Source organism: Podarcis raffonei, chromosome 5, assembly GCF_027172205.1.
Source record: "Podarcis raffonei isolate rPodRaf1 chromosome 5, rPodRaf1.pri, whole genome shotgun sequence".
Lineage (NCBI taxonomy): Eukaryota > Metazoa > Chordata > Lepidosauria > Squamata > Lacertidae > Podarcis > Podarcis raffonei.
This window is the reverse complement of record NC_070606.1, coordinates 3,181,769-3,209,033: the sequence shown is the minus strand read 5'-3', so window position 1 is coordinate 3,209,033 and position 27,265 is coordinate 3,181,769. Positions and strand designations below refer to the sequence as shown.

At 40.9% G+C, this 27,265-nt stretch overlaps 2 protein-coding genes across 14 annotated transcripts in view; one reads left to right on the top strand and one right to left on the bottom strand.

Annotated features, from left to right (window-relative positions):
- The window catches only part of SMC1B (structural maintenance of chromosomes 1B), a 41,547-nt gene extending 34,739 nt beyond the window's left edge, over positions 1-6,808 (bottom strand). For 5 of the 8 annotated variants that reach the window (XM_053387572.1, XM_053387575.1, XM_053387576.1 and 2 more), the window contains exons 1-3: positions 5,689-5,805; positions 5,428-5,536; positions 2,541-2,729 (exon numbers count right to left, since the gene is read on the bottom strand). In XM_053387572.1, the coding sequence (XP_053243547.1) occupies positions 2,541-2,729; positions 5,428-5,536 (298 nt within the window). In that variant the 5' untranslated portion in view covers positions 5,689-5,805. The other 3 variants (XM_053387573.1, XM_053387574.1, XM_053387579.1) reach the window with 3 other exon arrangements.
- An 833-nt stretch (positions 6,809-7,641) lies between these two features.
- On the top strand, positions 7,642-21,165 carry RIBC2 (RIB43A domain with coiled-coils 2). Of its 6 annotated transcripts, none has more exons than XM_053387587.1 (9): positions 7,961-8,051; positions 8,407-8,554; positions 10,042-10,123; positions 12,872-13,216; positions 13,954-14,072; positions 15,900-16,127; positions 18,640-18,806; positions 19,489-19,609; positions 21,060-21,165. In XM_053387587.1, the coding sequence occupies exons 2-8, from the start codon at positions 8,435-8,437 to the stop codon at positions 19,568-19,570; spliced, it is 1,143 nt and encodes a 380-aa protein (XP_053243562.1). In that variant the 5' UTR covers positions 7,961-8,051; positions 8,407-8,434; the 3' UTR covers positions 19,571-19,609; positions 21,060-21,165. The 6 variants fall into 6 exon arrangements, with proteins under 6 accessions (XP_053243559.1, XP_053243562.1, XP_053243563.1 ...); XM_053387588.1 differs by lacking the exon at positions 21,060-21,165 and adding an exon at positions 20,422-20,860; XM_053387585.1 differs by lacking the exon at positions 21,060-21,165 and adding an exon at positions 20,228-20,860.
- Positions 21,166-27,265: the final 6,100 nt, after the last annotated feature.

Below are 27,265 nucleotides of genomic sequence, written 5' to 3'. Positions count from 1 at the left end.
GGGTACAGATTAGTCACCAGGGAGAAAAACTAAACGTGGTAAATGTTTATGACCCAAACACAAACAAAGCAGAATTTTTTAAAAAACTGGAACAAATATTACTGGATTTAGAGCCTCATAAATTGATCCTACTAGGTGACTTAAATGGAGTTCCAATACCAGAGTTAGACAGAAGTGCAAAAAAGAAAAAAATGAGTCAAGGAAAACTACCAAGATCATTTAAAAACCTCGAAGAAAATTTAGACTTAATGGACATTTGGAGACACAAAAACCCATTAACAAAACAATTTACACACTTTTCAGAGCCGCACCAGAGCTGGGGTAGAATAGACCGGATCTGGGTATCAAGAGAATTAGCAACAAGAGTCGAAAAATGTGAAATACAACCCAGAACCCTTTCTGATCATAACTCAATATCTTTGGAAATTAAATGTGGAGTTCAGGGTGTGTACAGATGGAGAATGAATGAATATCTATTTGAAAACGAAGAGGTAATTGAGAAGGCAAAGAAAACCTTAAAAGACTTCTTTGACTTAAACCTTAATAAAGAGACAAATATTGATACAGTCTGGGACGCCAGCAAGGCGGTGTTAAGAGGCTTTTTAATCCAACAAAATAGTTATAGAAAAAAGATAAGAGAACAAAAGAAAGATGAAATCCTGACCCAATTAAGAGAATGCGAGAAAAAATTAATAATAAACCCTAGTGATGAACAGACCAAACAACATCCAAATTGTTACAAACACAATATTCAATGCTAATCAACCAAGAAGTCAAATGGAGAATTAAATTAATGAGGCAAAAATTCTTCGAATCAGCAAACAAAACAGGGAAATTCCTGGCCTGGCAACTACGAAAAAGCAAAAAGCAAAATGTGATTAATAAGATAAAAATAGAAGAAAGGCTTGTGGAAGAACCAAATGAAATAAAGAAAAATTTCCTAAAATTCTTTGAAAAACTCTACCAGAAAGAAGAAGATATACCAGAAATAAGAAAATATTTAGAAAATAACAGAATAACATCTATAACGGAGGATGAGAAAATTCAATTGAATAAGTGTATAACAGTAGATGAAGTCCATGAAGCAATAAAGAGAACAAAACTAGGGAAAGCACCGGGCCCAGATGGCCTATCAGCCAAATATTATAAAACTCTTGAAGAATACTTAGCCCCAGTGTTATGTGAGGTTATGAATAATATTCTACAAGGAGGGAAGATACCGGACTCCTGGAAAGAAGCTCACATAACGCTGATACCTAAAGTGGACTCAGATAAACTAAATTTAAAAAACTATAGACCGATATCACTTCTCAACAACGATTATAAAATATTTGCTGAGATAATGGCAATTAGACTCAAGAGCTACTTAAAAAAGGCAATACATACGGATCAAGCTGGATTCCTTCCTAATAGACAACTAAAAGACAATGTCAGACATATAATAAATATCATTGAATACTTGGAAAAGAAGAGCATTAATTTTTATCGATGCAGAAAAAGCATTTGATAATGTATCATGGCGATTCCTATTAGAGTGTATGGAGATAGCAGGGATAGAGGGTGCCTTTATGGAGGGAATCAAAGCAATTTACTCAAATCAAAGAGCTAAACTGATTATTAACAACAATTTATCAGATACATTCAATATTTCAAAGGGCACAAGACAAGGCTGCCCCCTGTCTCCGCTTCTTTTTATAATGGTGCTGGAAGTAATTGCGAATAAGATAAGGAAAACATCTGAGATACGAGGAATTAGAATTGGGGTGAAAGAATTCAAACTGAAAGCATACGCCGATGACCTGGTAATTACAGTTGAGGACCCGGCACAGAGTATTGACAAAGTTCTGGTACTTTTAGAAGAATTTGGGAAAGTAGCGGGCTTTAAGCTAAACAAAATTAAAACTAAAATGATGGTTAAGAATATGGGAGACTATTTAAGGAGACAGTTAGAACTCCAATCGGGAATTAAAGAAGCAAAAAAGATAAAATACCTAGGAGTGTGGCTAACGATGAAAAATATAAAACTAATGGCTGATAATTATACAAACACTTGGAAGGAAATCAGTTAAAAAGCAAGCTATTTTAAAATTTAAAGTAATTATATATTTAACCATACAAATTAGCTTAAAAGCTTCTATGTATGTTGCTGATTATGCTAATGTATTTTATTTTTTCTATAATTACTACTTAAAATAAAAACATATATAATGAAAAGCTTCTATATATATTTTCCATATAAACCTCATGTCCACTATTTAGAACAAGGGTCAGCAAACTTTTTCAGCAGGGGGCCAGTCCTCTGTCCCTCAGACCTTGTGGTGGACCGGACTGTATTTTTTTTTTGGGGGGGGGGGAATGAACGAATTCCTACACCCCACAAATAACCCAGAGATGCATTTTAAATAAAAGCACACATTCTACTCATGTAAAAACACGCTGATTCCCGTACTGTCCGCGGGCTGGATTGAGAAGGCGATTGGGCCGGATCTGGCCCCTGGGCCTTAGTTTGCCTACCCATGATTTAGAAAAACTCCACTCACCTCGAATAATTCTTGAAAATGTTTTCTCTTCTCCATTTTCCTCCATATACACCATTTTAACACTTCCAGTAGATGAAACCGGCTTCCCGATATGTGCTCCATGTATCAGTTCTTGGATGTGCCTCACTCTCAAATTAGATGTCTTCTCACCCATTACAAAACTAAGTGCATCCATTACATTTGATTTCCCTTCAGTTGTATAAAAGATCAAAATATTACCCTTTTCAAATATAGTTTAGATAATCACAAGCATCTTTATTTTCATTTCACATCAGATGTAAGAGACTCTTAATTCAAAAACTTCCCTTTAAACTAAGATATTTTTATCGATTGGCACGGCCTTGACAGTATGTACATCTAAACATGTCCAACAGATTTTCTTGGTTCTATGGGTTGGGTATCATCTACCCAACCCTCCGAATTTAGGGGGAAATGAAGTTATTCTCAGATTCCTTTCTATCCTCTTTTTTTAAGGGCATAATTTAATGAGGTTAGCCAAGCTTGAAAGTTAATTTTCATCACACACTCCATGGTGGGTAACCCAACTTTTTGAAGAGCTGAAAGGCAGATTTGATGACTTCTATTTCATTTGCCTAGCCAAAGTTCAAGAATAACAATGAAGGCTTGCTGTATACATGATGATATGAAACCTTGAGGGCATGTCAAAACCATTAACAATACTAAATGAACCATAACAACAAAAAAAGCTTAAAATATTGTGTGGTGTGATAAAACTTCTGACTAATATTTGATTCATACCAGGCAAAGAATCATTACTCGTGTATCACCACAGCTATGTTTTATCTCCTAGTTGTGAGAATGAACTCACAGACATTATTTTTATGTTAGATTATAAACAGAGCTAGTATAATTCCACAATTTAGCACACACTTCTACACACATTTTACTAAGCCATATTGAACTTTAATAAGATTTGCTATCAGCCATAGATACAGGTTGAAACAGTTTTGCACTGTACTTTTATGACTAAAAACCACTAGCACAGGTAACAGGAGACTATATAACTCAGGTTTCTTCTTTATAATACATTTTTATACCTCTAGATACACAAATAAGGAGGCAATTTCTGAAATAGTGCCTCACACAGCAATTCCCACAGAGTGTGGGGCAGGTATGCCTGAGATCACCAACGTGACACCTGCTGGGGTCTGTGTGCCCCCCCTGCCAGCGCCTCCTCAACCACCCACCAAAGTTCTCATGGAACATCCCTTCAAAATCCCACAATGCATACTAGTCTGCTCACTCTTCCTGCCCAGTTCATGTACTGTAAAGATGTGAAGGTCCATTGAAAAAAGTGGAAAATGTGGTGTCCCCCATTTTTTCAGAAAAAATGGAGCCCCCCTGACCATTTTCCTATTTGTTTTCCTTCAACATCTCTAACCTCTCCTGTGCTGAGCTTGCTCTCTTAATCACACTCACATTTCATTAAATTTCAGAGCTGGAAACACTTTCCCTCTGTTCTGAATGGATGAGATAGGCAAAAAGCGCCTTTTTGTGAGCAAGCCCAGTTGTGGCTGCTAGAGGTACCTTTGCCCCACTTATATGGGGTGCAGGGGGACGCTTGTACCATTTTGCTGTACTCTTTCTGCTCTTTTAGATGTGGCAGCCATTTTATGTTATGCCACACTGCATACCCCAAAGCAGCCATTTTGTGACCGGAGCCCTCAAAATTCCAAATGTGCCTACTGACCAAAAAAAGTTGGAAAGCCCTGAAACCCCATAAAACTGCTTCATTGATATGACACTGATAGATGCCTCGCTTCACTTAAGAGGTGCTGCCAAATTTTAATATTAAATTATGCTCTTTTCTTTCCCCTAACCGTAAGCACAAACAGCAAAGACTTCACTGTAGAAAACATTGAAATCATTACCACATACCCCCAAGTCTTGGTTTGGTAATTTATAGGGTAATTATATTATATAAGAGGTTTATATAATATATAAGAGGTTTTTTCCTTCAGAACTATTATATAAATTAATGATAAATTAATTTTAATAATGATTCGTAAGGGAAAAAACATGTATTATTTTTCTGTAACATATACAAACCTGCCATAGCAGGTACCATCTTAGAAGAGACAGGAACTATCTCTTCTAAAACATTTTGAAATGAAAGCCACCTATAAGCTTACTCAGCTGTAAGTTAACTCCTCTTTTTGAGCCCCACTTTTCCCCTCTGCAACATAAAATGAAGTATTACCTCAGTAATTAAGGTTGAATAAGCTTGTATTTTTCTTTCTAGTTTTAATATGAATTTAAGTATATAAGACAGCTTGTTTATGCTTAAAACAGAATTTAAGCATAGCATACGGGGAGGAAAGTAAGGGTCACAGAGTAGTTCCAGTGAAAAAAGGGAGAAAAGCACAGAGGATACCTCGGAAGAACTCAGAAGATTAAACATTGCAACCTCAGCATGCATATGCCACCTGCAGACTTAGCAGGTATATCATACTGGATATGAAGAATTCTATATTGGGGTAAGAATGGAAAGATCCTCAAAGGCATTATTGATGGGGGCTAAAGGCTTCTCAAAGCTTGATATTTGAGTAACAGCCATTGTCTCACAAACTGAGAAACCTTCAGCAAACTTTCCCTAGAGGGCTAGTTTATTCAGTTTAGTTTAGAATGGGTTATATTAATATACATTAATCAATCTGGGTAGGTAGAACTACATTCCACCCAATCAATTTTTAAAAATGTATTTCATTAAAACCATTTGTGAGCCACCTTTCAGCATTCAAAGTAGCATACAATAAATCTTGCTTGGTACATCACAGACAACAAATAATACACAGGATAAAAAAAACCTCTAGCAACAGTGTGGAGATAACAGGACAGAAGCCTGTCTGAATTGTTCACGTGTTACCTGAACCATTGGGACCAATGACACATGTGAATTTCTTGAACGGTCCTATGCATTGTTTCCCTTGCCATGATTTGAAATTTTCCACCATCAAAAGCTGCAAGTATCCCATCTATGGATTACAGGGAGGAGAGAAAATTATTTTTGAAAGAAAAATATATAGACAATTTCCCCTCAATAGTTAATAAACACTTTAAGTAACAATCAAACATTGCAACCCTTTGAATATGAGAGTTGCTCAGTAGAAATGATATCGATAACTACCAGGGCCGCTGGCTAACACTGCTCACTTGGGAGTACGTGCCACTGAATTCAATAGGATATATTTCTGAAGAGACATAGTTAGGATAATACCAGAAATCATTAATCCCATTAAATGGAGACCTTCCACTGTATTACACTTAATAGCCGTAACATATAAACATTGCTGGAACAGGCAGGCCAGTAGCTATGCATTAATTTAATAAATACGGTAATAATAATAATATAAACTGCCATTGATATATATTCTCCATGTTCCCATATTCCCCTTAATATAAGCACAGCTTAAAGGCATGAATTTAATAAGTAATAATGAAGGCAACTGCCCTCTCCAACCAATCTGACTCTACTAAACAGGCGCTCAACACAGCCCTCCACAAATTCCACTGTAGCTGCCATTGACAGGTATGGATCCTCCATGAATTTGTCCAATTCCCGCTTTAACACGTTTCTTGCAGCACCATCCTAACCATGCCTACCCTGAAGTTAAATCCTTTGAACCCAGGTGAGCAGGGGGTGCAGCCTAAGTAATATTTTTAACAAGTCAGTGACAATACAGTATTCAGCACCCGATATTGAAATTACCAACGTAGTTAATAAAATAGGTGCCATATAACATTACTATATAGAAGTAAAATTAAGTAAAACTGTAGAGTTGGACGGGACCTCGAGGGTCATTTAGTCCAACCACTGCAATGCAGGAATCTCAAGACTGTGTGTGTAGATAAAAATATAGATATGCACAAACACACACACACACACATATATACTGTATGTATTTACAGTGATGCGTATGTGCTTTTTAAAATACAGGTGGATATAACATAACCTGCTTTCCCCACACCCTCATGTTCAAAATATATGTGTAATAATATAATATAAGCTCCAGGTGGCGCTAAACATATTCCAACGGGGAGTTCAAAAAGAAAGTCTCATTTTTTTAAAGAAAAACCACGATAAAATCATACAAAGCAAATAAGCACAGAGCTGAGGGGAGCCCCGAGGGTCTCCTCGCCCAAGGATTTTGAAGGGGAGAAGCGGGGAGAAGAAGAGCACCTTCTCGCCCGGGCGCCGCCTCACACACCCCTCTCTATCGTCTCTTCCTAGAGCGTCTCTTCTCACTCTCGCCCCGCTCTTCATAAGGGAACAAAATCTCGCGAGAGTCCCAAGAGAGGGGCTCCCGTTTTTGAGGGCTGCGCGCGCAGACGCCGGGGGCGGTGTTTCAGCTTCCGAGTAGCGCCGCCCGAGGGCCGTGGCTGGACTCCGGAGACAGCCCCGGGGGGGGGGAATCCCGGAGGCGGCGGGACGAGGGAAGCACTTCGCCGCAACTTCGATTTAGCTGCGAAATTATTCAGCGTTTATTGATTAAATTGTTCATAAATCAGTTACGCGCTACAATCTCGTTATTACAAGCAGTAAATGAATATACACTAGAAACAAATCAGTTATGCACCATAATACAGGCACTAAATGTATTAAATGAACCCTGGAATTCTATCCTTGACTACAAGTTTAAAGGGCCTAAAAAGGCTACAGTACTAGAAAAGCAACCTTCAATTTTACCATAAAAATACTTTGTCTACTGTGGTATAAAGTACGGAGATGCAGGGTTTAAAAAACAAAACACTTCATCTGATACGTTGAAACAGTATTTCATTATGTTTATGTTACAGATAGGTAGCCGTGTTGGTCTGCCATAGTCAAAACAAAAATTTTTTTCCCTTCCAGTAGCACCTTAAAGACCAACTAAGTTAGTTCTTGGTATGAGCTTTCGTGTGCATGCACACTTCTTCAGATACACCAAGAAGTGTGCATGCACACGAAAGCTCATACCAAGAACTTAGTCGGTCTTTAAGGTGCTACTGGAAGGAAAAACAATTTTCATTATGTTTATGTTCCCTTTGGCTGAAGCGAGTCCAGCCTCTGACCCCTCCATGGGGGAGAAGGCGAGCCCCCCCCCCCGTGGGCAGGAGGGTCAGCGCGCCGCTTGCATCCGAGACACACGTGTAACTGACCCTGCAAAGCCTTAAAAAGTCACGTAAGAAACTAGAAACACGCTCGACTCAGACATCGGGAGGAGCACAGCGCCGCTCTAGCCTTCGCGCGTCTATGGTGAAATCCCGCCCCGTGTTTTGGTCCGAGGGGGATTCACCGGAAGTACCAGTAAGGAAGAGGGCGGCGTGTTCTTCACAGAGTGAAGGCGGGAGAGGAAGCGCGATGGTGAGACGGGGTGGGCGGAGCCAAGAGGAGGCGTGGCTTATGGGGCAAGGCGGAAGAGAACCTGGCTGGGGGGCGCGGCCTGTTTCCCTTGGCAACCGCGCGTTGTTGACATCCTCCTTAGCATCCCCGGGAGGAGAGAAGGCGAGGTGGGCGGGGGGGGGGAGCTGCTTTGGATGTAACTCCAGCAAATCTCATATTTTTATATATATATATATATATATATATATATATATATATATATATATATATATATATATATATAATTAAATGCACAATGCTATTAATTATGTATTAATGCATATAGCTTTAATGCATATAGCTTTAATTCGATTAATGTTTAATGCTTTTTTAACGAGTGTTTCCCACCCCCTATGTTTTTAGCTTTTGCTATTATATCTGTCAGGGGGAAAGAAGGATTATAAATATATATATATATGACACACACACACACAATCACGCGCGCAAACATATAAGTGGAAATTGTTGCTTTGCCATTTGTAGGTTTTTAGGCGCGCCTCCTTCCTCCCCCATGGCGCAAAAGCTGGACTACCGCCAAGACCTGGCTGAGGACGCTGCCCTCCAGCGGAGGCGCTACCGGGAGCTGCAGAGGCAAAGCCGGGTGTTCGACGCCAGGGTCAGGACCATCGGGGTAAGCGTGCGGGAGAGGGATGTGGCGTTTGTGGGGGAATAAATAATAGCAATAATAATAATAATTCTGGTACTGTAGGCAGAGTGCCTCTAGCAATGGGCAGAGTGCCTCATGGGAAGGGGCAATGCTTGCTTTTAGGACCTCTAGACCAAAGTGTTGATTTAAGTATCCTGTCTGTAAATTTCTGAAATTGGAATGTCAAAATTGATTTTACTGAGAATGTTGGTTCTTGTAGCCTGATCAATACAATCATGAAATAAATGGTACCGCAATGTCCCAATGAGCAGCAATGAGCAGCATAAATCTTTTTCAGCACAAATCTTCTTGCAAACTCCCAATTGCAAATGTTATGAATAATCCACAGAAATATTTGGAAAACACTGTGGAAAATAATTTAAAAACATAGACATTCCTTGAATTATTAGGATACTTTCTTTCTGATATTGTATAACTCGCATCACCAGCTACTACTAAGACTGCTTTTTATCTCTCCCAATTTTATTTACATTTACCTTTATTTTCATTTGTAATCTTTTGTTAATTACGGTTCATTTATCATATCTACAAATGCAGTGAAGTTACAGAAAGGTAGCCGTGTTGGTCTGCCATAGTCAAAACAAAAAAATTTTTTTCTTTCCAGTAGCACCTTAAAGACCAACTAAGTTAGTTCTTGGTATGAGCTTTCGTGTGCATGCACACTTCTTCAGATAAATGCAGTGAAGACATTGAATTTACAAAAGCTCGGTCACTACCTGAGCAATGGTGATTAGACAAAAGTCCTCTCAGTGAACTTCATGATTAAAGAAAATGCCATGCTTTATCACTAGCTGTAATTACTCTGATAACAGAGTAATACTGTAGTTCCCAAAGCAAGTATGTCAAGTGTTAGTGGCATGCTCTTAAAAATCTATGTAAAGTCATGTTTAGACATTTGAGAGCAATGTTTGGATAGACACTCCTAAAGGCAAGTAAATAATGTGTTTAAGGACAGAAATCTCTTACTAATATATTGTTTGTTTGTTATGTAGGGTGCTCACAGTGAACACAGTTGTACTCTCAGTATGAACCCAAGCCGCTCAGTAGGGGATTTAAGCACAGGTCTCCCTTATCCCATTCCAGCATTCTGTAACACACTGGTTCTCAGTGGAAATGTACATGTTTTCCTTGTTTTCCAGAAGTAAATACGTTGGATACATAATCAGATGAACACAAGTCTTTATTTTCAAGCTAGTGTCTTGAGTTTGCAAAATATATTAATACCCTTTTTACTCCCGTATAGAGAACTTATAATGACATCCTATTCTAGGAAAGGATTAGTCTTGGAGCACTTACATGGATAATCTGATCACTAGTTCATTTCTAAATGCTTTATCTTGAATAGCAGTTTCTGTATTGAAGTTAGCCATGCATAGTTTTGGTAATACAGTAATTTCTTTATAATTTATACATTTGAACCAGTTTTGTGGTGGGTTTTTTTTTAACTACAGGTTGACACGGAAGCTTTGGATGCTCAAATCAGAGACAGAAAGATCCAAGAAGCAACTCAGAGGGCATATGATGACACCATTGGTATATTTGTTAATAGTTTTAAATCAGTAATTTATCAAACAACTATCCAAATTTGTTCTCTTACTATTTTCTTCTTAAATAACACCTTACATTTTCTATGAATCTTCTGCTGTGAAGATGGAAGTCATGAATTGCCAGCATTATATAAAATAGTAACAGCACAATCCTCCACCCAGGGCTAGCTGTGGGCAGGATTCATGCATTGGAGGGGGTTGGACTAGATGACCCTTGGTGTCCCTTCCAACTCTACAATTCTATGGTTCTATGTCTACTTGGAAGCAAGTGCCATTAAGTGGGACTTAACCCCAGGTACATGGAAGAGGTGCATATGTCTTTCTGTTTCCAGCCAGTAGGAGTTGCAACAGAAAGACATATGTTCACCACAAACTTAAACAAGTCTAATTGTTATTTCTTTCCCCAGGGAATTAGGGGAACTGTAGTTGTGTGAGTTCTTATTGAGAATACTCACCAAACTCCCATTCCATGATTCTTTGGGAAGGCATCAAAATTACACTGGCGTAAATCCGTTATAAATTTGTAGTAGAGATATACCCAATGTAGCACCAATGCAAATTAGATACTGCTTACTGTTGCAGGCCACCACAACATCCGAGTGGTGCAAGATTACAGGGGTGGTGTTTCCTTTGGACTAAGGTACAGCAGAGGCTGAGGTGCCTTTATGATATATGGCTTATTTACACATCTATACAACCTGAGCCTACGACAGAGGGCCTCACAGCATTGACACCTCATAGCTGCAGCCTTGGATTCAAACAGAAACATCACTCTGACTCTCTGGTTTCCGAGCCTGTTGCTTCCCACTTCTAGCTTCTAACTCAGATCACTTCCATCTGGCCTTTAGTCTTTCTAACTAACAGCCAGTTGAGGGATGGTGGCCCACCCGTTTGTTATCTGGCACAGATCCACTTTGTTTGTTCACTTAATGGCCCATTGCCTAGACTATCACTTCACCAGGAATTTGAATCATTGCTTATCATAGAATAATAGAATTGTAAAGTTGAAAGTTACCCTAGGGTCATCTAGTCCAACCCCCTGCAATGCAGAAATCTCAACTAAAGTGTCTGTGACAGATGGCCATCCAACCTCTGCTTCAACCAACCTTCTGATGTTTAGTCGCAATCTCCTTTCTTGTAACTTGAATCCATTGGTTTGAGTCCTACCGTCTGGAGCAGGAGAAAACAAGTTGCTCCCTCTTCCGTGTGAAAGCCCTTGAGATATTTGAGGATGGCTATCATATCTCCCCTCAGTCTCCTCTTTTCCAGGCTAAACATACATTCAACTATTCTTCATAAGACTTGGTTTCCAGTGCCTTGATCAACTTGGTCACCCTGCTCTGCACATGTTCCAGCTTGTCAACATCCTTCTTAAATTGTATTGCCCAGAACGGGACACAATCTTCCAGGTGGGGGCTGACCAAGGCAGAATAGAGCTGTACTATGACTTTCCATGATCTGGACACTATACTTCTGTTATAGTGCCTATAAAGTGTTATATTTTAACATTTGCTGGATCCAGGGATTAGAAGATTCCCCCAACTCAAAATACTACAAATATGTGTGATAGAATTCTAGTGACCTTTAGAAAAAGGAAAGAAGAGGAGCTTCAGAAGGGAAACTTAGCCTTTCTCCTGCCTACTGTTTCCCCAGTCCTAGCTGGCCCCACCCCCACCCCTCTTGTGGACCAGGTATTTACATATCCATGCGTGCATTTTGAACCTCACAGGTTGAAAATCAGCCAAGGCAGCAAGGCCTTTTGGAGTAGAAAGATGGCAGATTACCTGATAACTCCACTTACCTGAGTAGACATGTTTAGAATTGCATCCTTACTCTTTTCATGCTCCCACTTTTCTCTGTTCCTCAAATATTTGCATATTTCTACACCAAAACAAGTTGGTTCAATAAAAAGAATGGTTCTTTAGCATTTTTTAAAATAAGGAGTGATCCAGTTGACCACATGGGGAACTCAAAAATACTGAGGATTCTGAGCCTTCTTTTCCTACTGCTGCAGTGCAGAGCCAGTGTGGTGTAGTGGTTAAGAGCGGTAGTCTTGTAATCTGGTGAACCGGGTTCACTTCCCCGCTCCTCCACATGCAGCTGCTGGGTGACCTTGGGCCAGTCACACTTCTTTGAAGTCTCTCAGTCCCACTTACCTCACAGAGTGTTTGTTGTGGGGGAGGAAGGGAAAGGAGAATGTTAGCTGCTTTGAGACTCCTTAAAGGGAGTGAAAGGCGGGATATCAAATCCAAACTCTTCTTCTTCTTCTTCGGCATGCAGTGCCACTGAAAAAGATCCCCCCCCCCAACCGGGGGTGGCATGTGCTTCAGAGCAGCAGCCTGTGGTACAGAAGTGTGAAGAATGGTAGCTGGAAGCCATGCTGCATGCATACAACGGGCACCCTGGCTCCTTTGGGAGGAGGGTGAGATATACATTTAATAAAGAAAAAGTTTGGAGACAGCTCAAAGACATTTGGTGCCAAAAGGCATCTCTCACTTATCTGCATGGTGGTAACAATGTTAGAGCATTTGCAGTCTGAAATTGACTGTCTGGAGCAGGCTGTCTCACCCTCCTAACAGCTGGCATAACCCTACATGGAACCATCAGAAATGTGCACATACAAGTCTTTGGATGCTGGTCAACAAGTTTGTAATTCTTTTATTGATAAATAGTTAAAAAGAGTATATGTTTCATCTGGGTTGTGAATGAGACTTTTTTCCTTTTTTTAATCCAGCTGCTGAAATGAAACAAAATGACAAAATCCTCTGCATCTTAGATGAACGACAGAAAAGAGACTCTCAAATTCTAAACAAAGCTGTCAATGAATTTCGCCAAACTTATCAGCAACCAGAAACACGGCGTGAATTTGATTTGTCTGACCCACAAGCCCTAAAGAAAGATACTCCAGCTCGTCTCGCAGACAGTGACCCTCGATGTACCATATCTGGCTTGCAGAAGTTTATGGGAGAAGATTTGAACAGTGAGAAAAGGTGGAAATTCCAGAAGGAGCAAACAAGGGAATGGCTTTTGCAACAACAAAAAGATTGGGAGAACGCACTGGCAGATAAAAAATATGCTGGTAATAAATTAACCTAGATTTTTGAATTTATTTTGAAAGTTATATCTCAGGTAGCTGGCCAAACAGTTGTCAAGTTGTTCAGCTGCATGCCAGAAAGAAGCATTCCTACATATTTTTATTTAGAACACTTCTCACTGACATACTAGTTTTGTTGCCTTTTTGTGGTTTTTTTGGCTGGAATACATTTCAGTTTTGTCAGCCCTAATCCACAGTCTGGAGCAGTGGAGCAGTTCAGTACCTATTTACTGGGAATAAGTCCCATTGAAATGAGTGGGATTTACCTAAGAGTAGACATTCATAAACGGCGTTTCCGTGTGCGGCACTGGCTCGCCAGAGCAGCGATGTCACGCTGGCCACGTGACCCGGAAGTGTCTGCGGACAGCGCTGGCCCCCGGCCTCTTGAGTGAGATGGGCGCACAACCCTAGAGTCTGTCAAGACTGGCCCGTACAGGCAGGGGTACCTTTACCTTTTACCTAGACATTCATTGGATTGCAGAATCATATGCATGTGATGCGTATTAATTGGAGGGAGAAAGCTGGATCTAGGGCTTAGAGAAGTTACTGGTTTGTCAGGAGAGCAGGGCAAATGAATTGGGTTGTGTAAGGTGAACGTGGAAACCTGAGTCCAAGGAACAGGCAGAAGCAACAGAATGAGACAATAGGTGTCCGCCCCACCCCACCCCCAGTTATACTGATTTACATGTGTACACGTGTCCAATTCTGTTTCACTAATATAGATGATCTCCATGACCAACACAGAATGGAACTTGATCAAAAGGCTGTGAACCTTCAAAGAATAAATGACGAAACAAGACGAGCCATTTGCATCACTACTACAGAATTTAATAAAGCTCTGGTAAATCAGTATTAAAAGGGAAAAGAAGATGAACTATTATTTTCCAAGTTCAGTGTAATATAGTGTAACAAAGAAGACACTGAAAAAACATTTCAGAATACTTAGACATCCTCTAGAGACATGCTTTATTTTATTTATGAATCTGTTCCCATAAAGCATCTCAAAGCAATTTAACAATAAAACATACATAAAAAGAGTTTCATAGAATCATAGAATTGTATAGTTGGAAGGGACCCAAAGGTCATTGTCTAACCCCGTGCAATGCAGGAATCTCAACTAAAGCACCCCAAGGCAAATGGCCATCCAACATTTTCGATGGAACAGGCTATTCTTATGGAATGTTTTCAGGGCCCTTTCAGAACCAAACAATCTCCATTCAGTTTCTGCAAAAAGACTTCCTTCAAATGTACAAATCACTGTCTTTTCCCCCTCCCCCCACCCTTGGAAGTGGTCAACCTTTTGTTCCTGGAATAAAACTCAGGACTTCTAAGGGGTAGGGGGACAAGTCCTCCGCAGGCCTGTGGGAAAACTCCCATTCCAAGTGAATCCTGCATGACTTAAGAATTGGCTCGTATTTTATGATGAATGATTCCAGTAAGAGAAAGAACCAACAACAGTGATATCTGACATTTGGTTTGCTTGACCTTTTGATGTTTAAATCATTGGTTTATTCTGGCTCAGCTTAGGAAGTTCCCTCCAAAATAAAGTGGGGTTTAATGAATTATGAGCAGATTTTATTTTTTTTAACTTTAGTCTCTTAAACTTTTAGTTGGCCCTTCTGCATTTTATTTATTTATTTATTTCATCTGGTTCTTTCCTATCTTGTTTTTAAGCTGTGGGTGAGTTTTGATTCTTCTTTTTCTGTTTTTCCACTTGTTAGACTACTACTAACTCTTATCAGTTAGTGAATCTTGTCTGTTTTGGCCCATTCTAATCTTTGAGAGTTTTACCTTGTCACTTCTCTTCCTTTATTTTGGCTTATTGATTTGCCGCTTTCCCATCTTGTTCCTCTTTCTTCTGTTGTTTTATTTCTTTATAGTATTTGCATACCACTTTTCACAACTTTAGGGATGCGGGTGGCACTGTGGGTTAAACCACAGAGCCTAGGACTTGCCAATCAGAAGGTTGGCGGTTCGAATCCCTGCAACGGGGTGAGCTCCTGCCAACCTAGCAGTTCGAAAGCACGTCAAAGTGCAAGTAGATAAATAGGTACCACTCCAGCGGGAAGGTAAACAGCGTTTCTGTGCGCTGCTCTGGTTCGCCAGAAGCAGCTTAGTCATGCTGGCCACATGACCCGGAAGCTGTACGCCGGCTCCCTCGGCCAGTAAAGCGAGATGAGCGTCGCAACCCCAGAGTCAGCCACGACTGGACCTAATGGTCAGGGGTCCCTTTACTTTTACTTTCACAACTTTAGAAAGCAGTTGACAGTGCACTTCAGAAATACAATAACTAAAATTAATAAAACAGCAAGATTAATTTTTTTCAGTTGAGTAAAAACAGTCAGCAGCAGGATGCTTACCTCTGATTCTCATCCTCTTGTGTTTCTCTGTTCTATGTTGGCTCCCTTTTCCTCAGTTCATTTAGTCCAATTCAGTTGCTAATGTTTCCATTCTTAGGTCTTCCTTATTTATTTATTTATTTATCTTTCTATCTTGATTGTCCTGTGAGCTGAAGAGAAGGGATTGTAGTAAAGTGTATTAGATAACATAACAATATCATGCTGTACTCATTAAGAACTGTGCATGGTTTAACAAGGTAAATCTTTTGGAATAATTAATAGGGTTTGCTGTTTTTCTGAGTTTTTCCTACAACAATGTCTTTTTTAAGGCTGCTGACATTGCATCAAGAAGACGACTTGAAAAGCAGCAAGAAGACGAAGATAACATAGCTGAGATTTCAAATCTGCTTAGAGGAGACCTGCTCTCTGAAAACCCACAGCAAGCGGCCAGTTCCTTTGGTAACGGGCGAGTGATTCCTAACCGATGGAAAGGAATGAACCAAGATCAGCTGAAAGAAATACGTGACGTTCAGCTGCAACAAGTTCTGGAGAAGCTGGTATTCACTTTCATATTGCCACTGTGCCACAGTAGAAACTTATGAATCCTCTTTTGAAATAGGATGTTTAAAAAACACAAATACTTAATTGCTTTTCACCAGCTTTCCAGAATTCATTGTAAGAACTAATTCACACTTAACATAATTGCCACCCTGACCACACAATTATTTTGGGATTGCACAGGGGCACTTATTTTTTAAAAACAGTGTAACACGTAAAGAAAAATATAATTCCATAACTTAGATCATAATTACTATTCCTTCATAAAGTCTGCTAACACTACTCTGTAATGATTAAAACTACAAAAGAATTACATAATCTATCCACATCAACCCAATGACCAGGGGCGTCTTACCCATAGAGGCTAGTGGTGCAGGGCACCAGTGAAGAGGCAGAGGCTGGATGCGGCGTGGCATGGCATCAGCTTGCCCGCCTCTGCCATGCCACGCCGAAGCAGCGCCACGCCCAGAGCCTCCGTCTGCTGTGGCCACCGCAGCACGAAGTGTCCAGCTGAGCTAGGAGGTGCCGCGTCCAGCCTCTGCCTCATTCCCACCAGAGGAGCTGCCCCGCTGGCGCTGCCTGCCTCCTCCAGCCCCGCTGGCAGTGCCGTCCTCCCTAAAAAAACTCTGGGAAACGGGGGGGGGGCGCCGGAGGGAGCTTTGCACCGCGGCACCGGATATGCTTAAGACGGCCCGGGTCATGTGGCCAGCATGACTAAGCTGCTTCTGGCGAACCAGAGCAGCGCATGGAAACGCCGTTTACCTTCCCGCCGGAGCAGTACTTCATTATTTTCTTAACAACCTTAAAAATGAAATTATGCTTCATCAGCTCAGCCCAATTCAGGCTGCAGTCCTGTAGCTGGCCAGAGTCTGGCTGAAAGGCCTTTGGGATTTGTGTAATTTGTCAGCAGAGTGGTCCATACATCCCTGTGCGAGCCCCTGATACACCTGTGTGTGTGTGTCTTGTGTGTCTTTGCATGTGAAGACTGGGTGCGCCACGGACAGCCTTGGAGTTGAATCCCCTTTGTTCCTCTGACATGTTCCCCCAAAGCACCAAGAACTCTGTAAGCCCTGAAACTTGAGATGATTGATGTCAGTGGGTGGGAACCTTGAAATTGTACATGTTGGTACAAGGAGGAGAAGGGAAAAGGCTGCCCACACCTCTCATCTCAGCTGCATTGATCTAGCGAGGCACAGAAAGCAGATCTCCTGTACCTCCATAGGTTTGGTGTATTAGAGTGCATTCTCTTCTTAGCCTCGGTCACCAAAGATGAACACCACCAGCAGGGGAGGCCCAAACTGTGCCCAGATGGACAGAAAGCTAATGCATTTAATTTGACCAACTCTTAATTTCCTATTTCATAATTGTGTCTTTCCCCCCTATATTGTGCTATTAAAATATGTACAGCTATTTATAAATAACATACTTCTCTTTCCTGTTACTGTATTGATCCTGCCTCTTCCAAATATCCTAAGATAATAATTACAGGAACTAATAGAGTTGTCTTTTTAACATTTGTCCTTAACTGTAACTAAAACTCCTATTTCATTGCACGTTCCCACCAAACATGCAGTATGTCTACTCCTTGATAATTACAGAATAAATAATTAAGTATATTAGGGTTCATATGTTTATGTGGAGACATATGGTACTTGGCAAATATTTTATGTAAAGCTGGTAATGTCAGATGCATGGATTTCTCTAAATGTATTTCCACATTCTGGGCTCTGTAGAATTTTGCCTTTATGCCAGAGGCAGGCAACTTGCAACTCTCAGCATAACTATATGCAGATTTCAGTGATGGAAACTCACCAGCAGCGGCCCTGATCTGCATCAGATCCAGCATAATTAAGACATTATTTAAGCGGGTGGGTAGACTTCCTCCCTACAATGAAGACGGAGGAAGCAGTTTGATCAGAGTTCTGAGCTGTGGGCTTGAAATCCACTGTGCCACTGCCTTAGTTATCCCAACCCTGCCACCGGCATGTGGTTTGTTTAAACATAGAAGGCATGCGCAGCACCATTTGCACACGTACATACATGCACATGTACATCATATTGATTGTATGAGGATTGCCCTAGTTAGGATTGGGGTGTTTAATTGTTGCTGGCTATGAAGAAATAGGGACGCAGGTGGTGCTGTGGGTTAAACCACAGAGCCTAGGACTTGCTGATCAGAAGGTCGGCGGTTCAAATCCCCGCGACGGGGTGAGCTCCCGTTGCTCAGTCCCTGCTCCTGCCCACCTAGCAGTTCAAAAACACGTCAAAGTGCAAGTAGATAAATAGGTACCGCTCCGGCAGGATGGTAAACGGTGTTTCCGTGCGCTGCTCTGGTTTGCCAGAAGCGGCTTAGTCCTGCTGGCCACATGACCCGGAAGCTGTACGCCGGCTCCCTTGGCCAATAAAGTGAGATGAGCGCCACAACCCCAGAGTCAGTCACAACTGGACCCAATGGTCAGGGGTCCCTTTACCTTTTATGAAGAAATAACAAGCATTTCCTTTTTGACATAGAGGTTGGAAGAAGAAGAACGTCAAAGAAATGCGGAGTGGGACAGAAAGCGCATTCAGGAAGCTAGGGCAGAAGTGCTTTTCGAACGGCATCAGCAGCGTCAGAATCGAGAGCTTCGGAGAACATTAGATAATCTTAATGCACAGCTCTCCCAGGAACAGAAGACAAGGTAAGAAGTGTCTATACCACGTACCTCATGTGCCTCGTCTGGTAAGCTATCATCTATACATATGACCATCTTCAGTCTCACCAGAAAATAGCAGGCATTGGTCAGGCCTGGTATAAAGGCTAGTAGCCTGGTTTTTGTTTTTAGCTGATCAATAGAGTAGTGTCTTCTGCTCATTGCTCTTTAGGCTCAGGCTTCTAGTCTTTCCAGTTTAAAACCCTGATGTGGAGACTCCCCCTTCTGGGGAAAGGTCTGCCTGTAGACGGTCCTAGGTTCAGTCCCAAACATCTTCAGGTAGGGTTGGGTATGTCTCCTGGAGAGGGACTGCCAGTCGTTTTAGACACCACTGAGGTCGATGGACCCATGATCTGTGCAAGACATCTTCAAGAGTTTGGCAGAGTTATTCTGTTTTAATCAAACTGGTTGCACGTGGTCCAAAATGCTCATCCTACTGAAATTCCACAGAGAACTTGCTATTTTCTACATTCAGTGATCTTAAGCATGCTAAGTTTTTACAAAATGTCAGACTTAATAAGATTACCTGTTGTTGTTCTATGATACTATTGATGCTTTTGGTGACTACTTTACTTTGCATAGCAGTTATCTGAAGCGTAAGCAACACACATGAAGAATGAACTTTACATTTTTATGAGAACCTTTATTAATTGAATATATTTATTTCCAGGCAAGCATATATTGATGAAGAGGTGTATTCAAATTTTCCTTCTGGCCAGTATTACACACAATTTAACACCACTAGCCGGTGATGTTTGGATCAATATCATCGAGTTGGATATATCCAAAAGGTTTGAAGAAGTATTTGTTTCAACTTCAAAACTGTAATAAAGAAAACAACATTAATATGTTTTTTACCTGACATATGGATATTATGAAACTAAGCCTTTATATTGAGCAAGAGGATGGTGGATTCCAAAAGGAAATATTAATGCAGAAATAAAAAATGTACAGTGAAGTAATAGACAATATAATAGAACATTTGCAGTTCTTAGTAAAAGTTGTTGATACTGCTATAATGCTTCTAGAAGAATTTATAGAAGAATTTTGTAGCCCCACCATTCATCAAATGATTCCAGTGTCAGTTTCAGTAGAATAATCTAATGCTGCCCAATTCATAAAAACAAATACAAATTGAGCAAAATTTTGGGAAACAGTAAATTAAATGAATTGCTTAACAATTGTTCAGTGCACAAACACATCCATATAAGAATGTTTCTATATAACAGACTGTTTTTACAATGAAACTACTGACAGAAATATATGTTGCAGGAGACGGATAGTATGGAAAACAGCATTCCTATGTTGCGTTCTGCACTGTATCATATGGTATCACTTACCCCATATAATAACACCATCACCTGTTCATTTCTCCACCTCCATTCCAAATCATTGGTTGCTACTGGCAGGAGTGGATAAGCAATATTATATGTTATGGAGGAAAACTTGAACAAAGGCATTCCCATCTCATTTGTGACATCCAAGTCTGTGCATATTCATTGAATGACCAGAAAACTCCACTAGTAGGACACACATAGTTGGTGCAACAGATTTTCCCTCTCCCTACTGCCCACATCCCCAATAACCCAAAAATCTGCTTTAGAGATTTGGTGATCTTCTGGAGCAGATGTGGACAGAGGGGTCCATCAGGGTTGGAAAGGAAGAGGAAGAAGAAGATAAGGAAGAAGAAGAAGTCAGCTCACTTGACATTGGATGTTATCCAGAATATTCATCTCAACTAGGAAAAGTTTGTCCAAAATTTGTCTTCATGGTCTCTTTTCAGACTTTCACATGGAATTTTCTCCCAGGAGAAAACATCCATAAGCTTTCTAGAAAGTTATCGAACTCTGTCATGCTCAGAGTAGATCCGCTGATATCAATGGATCTACTCTGAGTTTGACTTAGATACTATTTTATATATGTCTTGGGGAAGTACTGGGCCCCCTTGCTTAGTTGGGTTGAAGGTCTTTTTGTGTCTTCTTGAGCCATTTTTACTTTTGAGTTATTTTGTAGAATTTAAAAATAAATGAATGAATTCTGAGGAGCACGGAGAATTGTGATTTTAACCATCAGTGGGAGAACTTTGGCAGTTACTCAGAAATCCCAATTCAGTCTTCACTAGTCTTGCATCTTTTATACATGTCTCTGTCCCATAAATTTGGGAAGAATTTACCCATGGCCACACATCCAAAAGACATACTTGCATGTGAGAGTTATTTTCTTATTTTTTTCTATCAAGAGTTCCTCTACTAAATCCAAAAATTGCTTGATAAGCTTACCCCCGGCTTGAATACCATTTGGGGGAATGAGACAGGGTAGCTAGTAAAGAGCGTCTCCCTCATCTGCACCAGCAGAGCAGTAAGTGGACATGCCTGGTCTACAAATACAGAGGAACGGAGGGGCATTTTTCTTGGAGTGTCCTGCACCACTTCAGACGGCAGGTGGAGTGGGAATCACAGTTTTGAATGCTGCTCCTCTACACAAAAAACCACCAAAGAACCCAAACATCTCCCTGAAACCAGGAAACTGACATGGCAGGGGGTGGCTTGCTTAGAACTTGTCTCTTGAGAAGTGAAAAGTTTTGTTTGCCGGGAGCTTTTAATGTGGGGAAACATTCAAAAATGACATTTCCTACCTTTAGTATGCAATAGTATTGTCATCTTTATTACCCCATTTTGCTCCATGTGTACACCAAGTCACAGTCTCTCAAAGCTATATGATGATGTCGCACAAGATTCAGAGATACATTTCAATGCTGTGGGAAGGAAGTCAGCAAATACGACTCATTAAATATTGGCTTGCATTTGTATTTTGCGGATCTTCAGTCAGTGTTCTTGCTGCCAAAGAGAAGGTTGGATGCATAGATATGAACAAACAGGCAAACAAAGATAGCAAAAAGGAGCAGGTATGTTATCAACAGAATATATAAGCAATTTACAATGACAATGTCCCGTGGCGGCATCATACACTTTGTAGGGTACAATACTTAGATAATGTTACTGGTGTCTTCACTCTACAAAAAAAAAAAAAAAACGCATTTATTAATTTGTTGTGGAAAAGGAACAAAGAGAAGTTTGAGTTAGGAGGACAAAAATAGAAAGTTGAGTTTTGGAGTCTAAGCTAGCAACAATTTTGTGGGGGTGTCCGCCTCTCTCTGGGGATCAAATATGAGGTAGCAGAGCTTTCTGTTGGAGTTTTTGAGCTGAGTGCCTCTATCAAAACTCAACTTGTATATTTGTAAATAAATTCAGATTACAAAATACCATAAGTGATTTTCTCAACAAAATCAAGCACAGGCAAGTGCGGCAATCCTGAGCTTCTCACTCACAACAGAAGTCAGAGCAAATGTACAATAACCTCACATCACAAAAGTTTTTCATTTAAATATATGGTATCAAGCCTACCAAATTCAATTATTCAAAAGCAAAAACATTTCCATCCTTTTTCTCCTTCCCTAACAAATGATAGTTTTCCTGTTATACATAGAATCAGAACGGTAGAGCAGGACGGGACCCTGAGGGTCATCTAGTCCAACCCCCTGCACTGCAGGAATCTTGCCCAATGTGGGGCTCAAACCCACAACCCTGAGATTAAGAGTTTTACGCTCTACTTTTTAGTAAAGAGTTGGTATTTCTTCATGTATGTTAGTAGGTTTCCTTTCAATTAAAAAAACTGGTTCCAGAATTAAAACATACACTTATTCTATAATTTGTGGCACAATTGTATGCATATTTGGCTTCTTTCAAAAGCTAGAACACCTATTTGAGCATATTTTCACAGGAGTAATAGAAAATACTCTCTACTCCTGAACTACAAGTGGTAAATTAAAATGTGGAATCACCTGAATATAGAACTTCTGAATCTGCCTTATACTGGGTGGTGCCATTTGGCTGCAGTTCTCCCAAGGTCTTTCCTAGCTCTGCTACCCAAAATAATCCTTTGAACTGGAGATGCTTGGAATCAAACCTGACATATTTTGCATGTGAGGTATGTGTTACAGTACTGAGCCCAATTGGCCATTTAAAAAAAAATGAATTTTTTTTATCAGTGCCTCAGCATTGTGACTTACCTTATGCTGTTCACTGGAAAATTTCCATAATCACCTATGATTTTATTTCAGATCTGAAGCCAGCAGCTGGTAGATACTACCATCTCTTTTTCTTCTGTAACTAAACAGATGAAGCTGGAATCAGTGACAGATGTATAAGCCTCACTATTTCACATCCCTTTCATGCTTAGGAGCCTCATTTCCCAAGAGAAAATAAGATTAGTGACTCAGTTCAGAATCCTCCTTTTGTATTAACACTTTGAAAAGGAGGCAAGATGAACTACTTGCCCTTAATTTTTACAGAAGTCCATTATTCTTTTATTCATTGATGTCTCCTCCATGCATTGAGAGGGAGATACAGTTGTTTGGAACAGGGGTGTGAAACCTTTGCCTCTCCAGATTGTCATTGGGCTACAACTCCCATCATCCCTGACCACTGGGCTGGCTGGGACTTCTGGGAGGTGGACACACAACAACAACAACAACAACAACAACAACAACAACAACAACAACAACAGGAGAGCCACAGGTCTACCCCAACTTTGGGAGCACTGAAAAATGTCAGAAGCTGAAATCCATTCTTTCCTAATGGAGTGGCACACTTTGTTGGCATCTGTCAGTCTTGAGAGACAGTGGGGGTGAAGTCAAGCTGTTGTGTTAGCATCACTGAAGTGCCTTCCCTGGGGCACAAGTCTGGGCAGTGTGTAAGGAGGTCCTGGGCTTCCCAGACGACAAGACCTCATGGCCTCACTGAAGTGGTCCAAAAGAAAGCAGAGCAAGACGTTTGGCACCAGCTGGGCTGCAGGAGTTGCCGGAAGGAGCCAGACAAGGCACCATCCAACCATCTTAAGGACTCAACTCCAGATTTGTGTAGAGTTTAATCCTTAGCCTTTTCTTCTCCTGAAGATATTCCTCAAGACAGCAGAGATTTAGGATGATAGTTTTCCTTCTAGATGGGCTACCTTCCCAGGTGGATGAGTGCCATCTGCCTCTCACTTCCCTCTACAGCACATGCAGAAACTGCCTTCTTGACTGTTGGACCCCCTCTTGGTCCCATCTGCTCAATCCTCTGGAGGTGTCTTCACATGCAGGGGAAGTCCCTAACTCACTGAGGGTTTGAGACCCATCAGCTACCCTCACCTGGTTTACTTGGCCAGCCAAAGCCATTTGTAGGCTGTGACTGCTGTCGCATGCTGACAGCTTCTAGGAGCTACAGGTGAGAGCCGACTGCAGGGTGGGGACCAAAGGTGGAAAACTATCCCAGAAGGAACAGCACGTGTCCCCCACCAGGACTACTGTTGTTGTTGTTTAGTCATTTAGTCGTGTCCGACTCTTCGTGACCCCATGGACCAGAGCAGGCCAGGCACTCCTGTCTCCCACTGCCTCCCGCAGTTTGGTCAGACTCATGTTTGTGGCTTCGAGAACACTGTCCAACCATCTCGTCCTCTGTCGTCCCCTTCTCCTTGTGCCCTCAATCTTTCCCAGCATCAGGGTCTTTTCCAGGGAGGACTACTCCAGGGAGGGCTACCACCCCTCCCTTAATACCCCATAGACCCCAGAGGCACATATATATATAATAAGTAACCACACAAAATCTAGAGGTGTGAAACATCATGGCTTGAAAGCTCTGTTAAAGAAAAAAGAAAAAAAAAGTCAACCACTCTTAAGTGTAGGAATCTGCACATTGTGATCTAGACAACACTACATAGTGTAGCATGAAATAATGCAAGTGAGTAATAGGCTTGAGAAATCTATTTCCTGAGCCTTATTAGTAATCCAGCCTTTTCACAAAAGGCACCGCAAAAATCCTTCCATTTAAAAAATCACAAGAAAATAAGCAGTCTTACATTGTCAGTTTGTAACCCTTTAAAAAATGGCATATCACAAAATTCACTACCCTTTTTTCCTAGCTTTATCTGTGTTTGGACAGGAAAAGAATGCTCACAAGTAGCTCTGTTTTAGTAACAAAGCAAGGTCTAATTTGATTACCCCATTCTTCTGGGATACGAAAATGCAAAAGAGGATTAAACATGTTTTAATCAGCTGGGAGGGGGGCTTTTTCAGCTTGGCCGCATTTCCTAATAGGCAACTTTGAGAGAACAGGGTTACAGCCAAAAGCAGGCGGCGCAACAGATGTGGCTTACTTTTCCATCGTAGGCCACATTCCAGAAACATAAAAGCCAGAAGTTTCCACACACCTTTCTCCGCCATCCAGGCAAGAAAGAGGCATTATTATCTGAGTTCAGGAACACATTCCAGCCAGAAAGAGGTACTTGAGAAGAGCCTGGAGTCTGGTCTGGTGAAGGATGTGACCTGCGGAGCAGGTAGTGTGGCCTGGGAAGGGTGCTGAGGGCCAAAAAGGCCTGGAGGGCCACATTTGGCCTGGGGGCTAGAGATTCCCCACCCTTGCTCTATGCATGAACATAGGGCCAAAAGAGAAGTTTTGAGGGAAATAGGTTTCCCAACATCATGTTTTCCTTGTAATACTAATATGGGACAGAAGCCAGGGAGATTTGCAGTGGAGACTCAGGGAAAAGATGGGTTGGGGGGAATTGTAGCCTTTCCCGCACTCACCCATTTTCTACAAAAAAAAAAAAAAGCAGCCAAAACATCATTTCCAGAGAAGCAAGGGAGACTAAGCACTTCTGTCTCCCTACCTTCCCCACCACCACCACATTCCCAGTTATCTTGGGAAGCATGGGGATGGGACTGTATCATTGTTAAATCTGGCCCAAAGAAGATCCCTTTCTGTGATTTGCTTGCCAGGGCACTAAAAGGAATGCTGGTAAGTACAGGTTAAGCAATACTGGTTGTACTTTCCATACATTGAAAGTTTGACCATATAGGATGACTGTCTCTCCATAAATACAATTTAAAGCCTAATCCAATGTGTTCTAACACAGGAGTTGAAATCACAGAAAGCATAGTGACATACAGACACATACATGTGCTGCTTCACATTCTGGGTTCATTTTTTGGGGGTGGGGATAACCTCTTTATGTGGTAGAAATGTAATAATTAGTAATGTAGCCTTTTCACTATCTTTTGAATCCCCAAATATCTACCTGTGTTCTTCTTGCTTCTACATGGAATAACATATGAATCTGGCCTTTTGAGTTTGTAAGTAAGGCATTTTAACTTTCTAAATGGTGTTGTCTGTTCATTGTAAGAGGGGAAGAGACGGGAAGCACTGTGAGTGGCTAGAGAATGATATTTAAACAGTCTAACAGTCCCATGATTCTGTGATTTTTAACTGATATGGTCTCTCTCTTGCTAGAGAGTATGTTTAGCCCCATGTTTTAGAACTAGGGATCCAGCCAATTAAGTAATTGATTGATTACTTCACATGAGTGATCTATCTTTATCATTGGATCATTGGCTAGCATTGTCAGTGGCAATAGAGGCAGTGGGAAGCCCAGAGTGCTGAAACCCCTCCATCACCACCAGCAGAGCTGAGAGAGGGTCACGTCTGCCTAATTCTAACTCACTGTGGGAGAGCAGATCAGGAGTTCATTTCTCTGTAACATTTTAGGATCACCTTATAGGACAAAGTGCTCTCGGAGGAGCTAAAAATGAGCATCATAGTCTTGCTCCTGCAGAGTTTCCATTGCGCTATAACACCTGTCAACTCTGTGACCAGAAATGGAGGTGGAGTATAGGAAAAGAAATCCACATGCTACCATCAGTCCTTTGCTAATTTATTTCTGCAGTCCAATTTCTACTTCTTCTTTTCTTTACCAAAAATACAATGGCTTACCATTTCAGTACAGATGACACAAATTAGATAAAGAATACAAAGCAGCAGCAGGCTAAAAGCAAATTAATAGAGACAATATAGTATAAAGAGAGGCAAACTAAAACTTTATTCAATGCCTGCCTAGAAGTAGACAACTGTATTGTCTGCCCCCAGCTTCCAGTCAGTGAAACCTAGTCATCATATAGCATTCACATTTTTAAAGTAAATGGTAAAATCATTTAATGCATTAGCACTGACGTAACATAGTTTGCAATCCCAAACGGTGCTCTCATTCTTGGCAAGTTTAATGAAATACTGTTTGGTTTCCATAAACTGCTTGGATTCAGAAGAACTGGGGCTTAGAAAAACAGGATTATGATGTTGTGTCTAGGACGTGCTATTTATCCCTGAAATGGAGCCATTCTAATGATTTGAATATGCTCTGCTGTCAGGTATCCCATCAGATTACATCCTGATTATCCCCACTGATGGGAGAACCATACTGCTATTTTTTTGTATGAGAAGTCCAAGGAACTAATGCAGTGGCTCCATTCTAGTTAAACTTTGCTGCATGCGGCAATTAGTGGCCTCAGAATTCAGTGAGAACCAGATATAATTGCAGTGCATGACATCAGTTAAGTGGATGGATCTAATTTGCTGGAT

Excerpts from the sequence above, each read along its gene's own strand:
- RIBC2 (XM_053387587.1), top strand. The coding sequence starts at position 8,435 with ATGGCGCAAAAGCTGGACTACCGCCAAGACCTGGCTGAGGACGCTGCC. Across the intron at positions 10,124-12,871 it reads GGCATATGATGACACCATTG|CTGCTGAAATGAAACAAAAT; the intron begins GTATATTTGTTA and ends TTTTTAATCCAG. Across the intron at positions 14,073-15,899 it reads CAGAATTTAATAAAGCTCTG|GCTGCTGACATTGCATCAAG; the intron begins GTAAATCAGTAT and ends GTCTTTTTTAAG.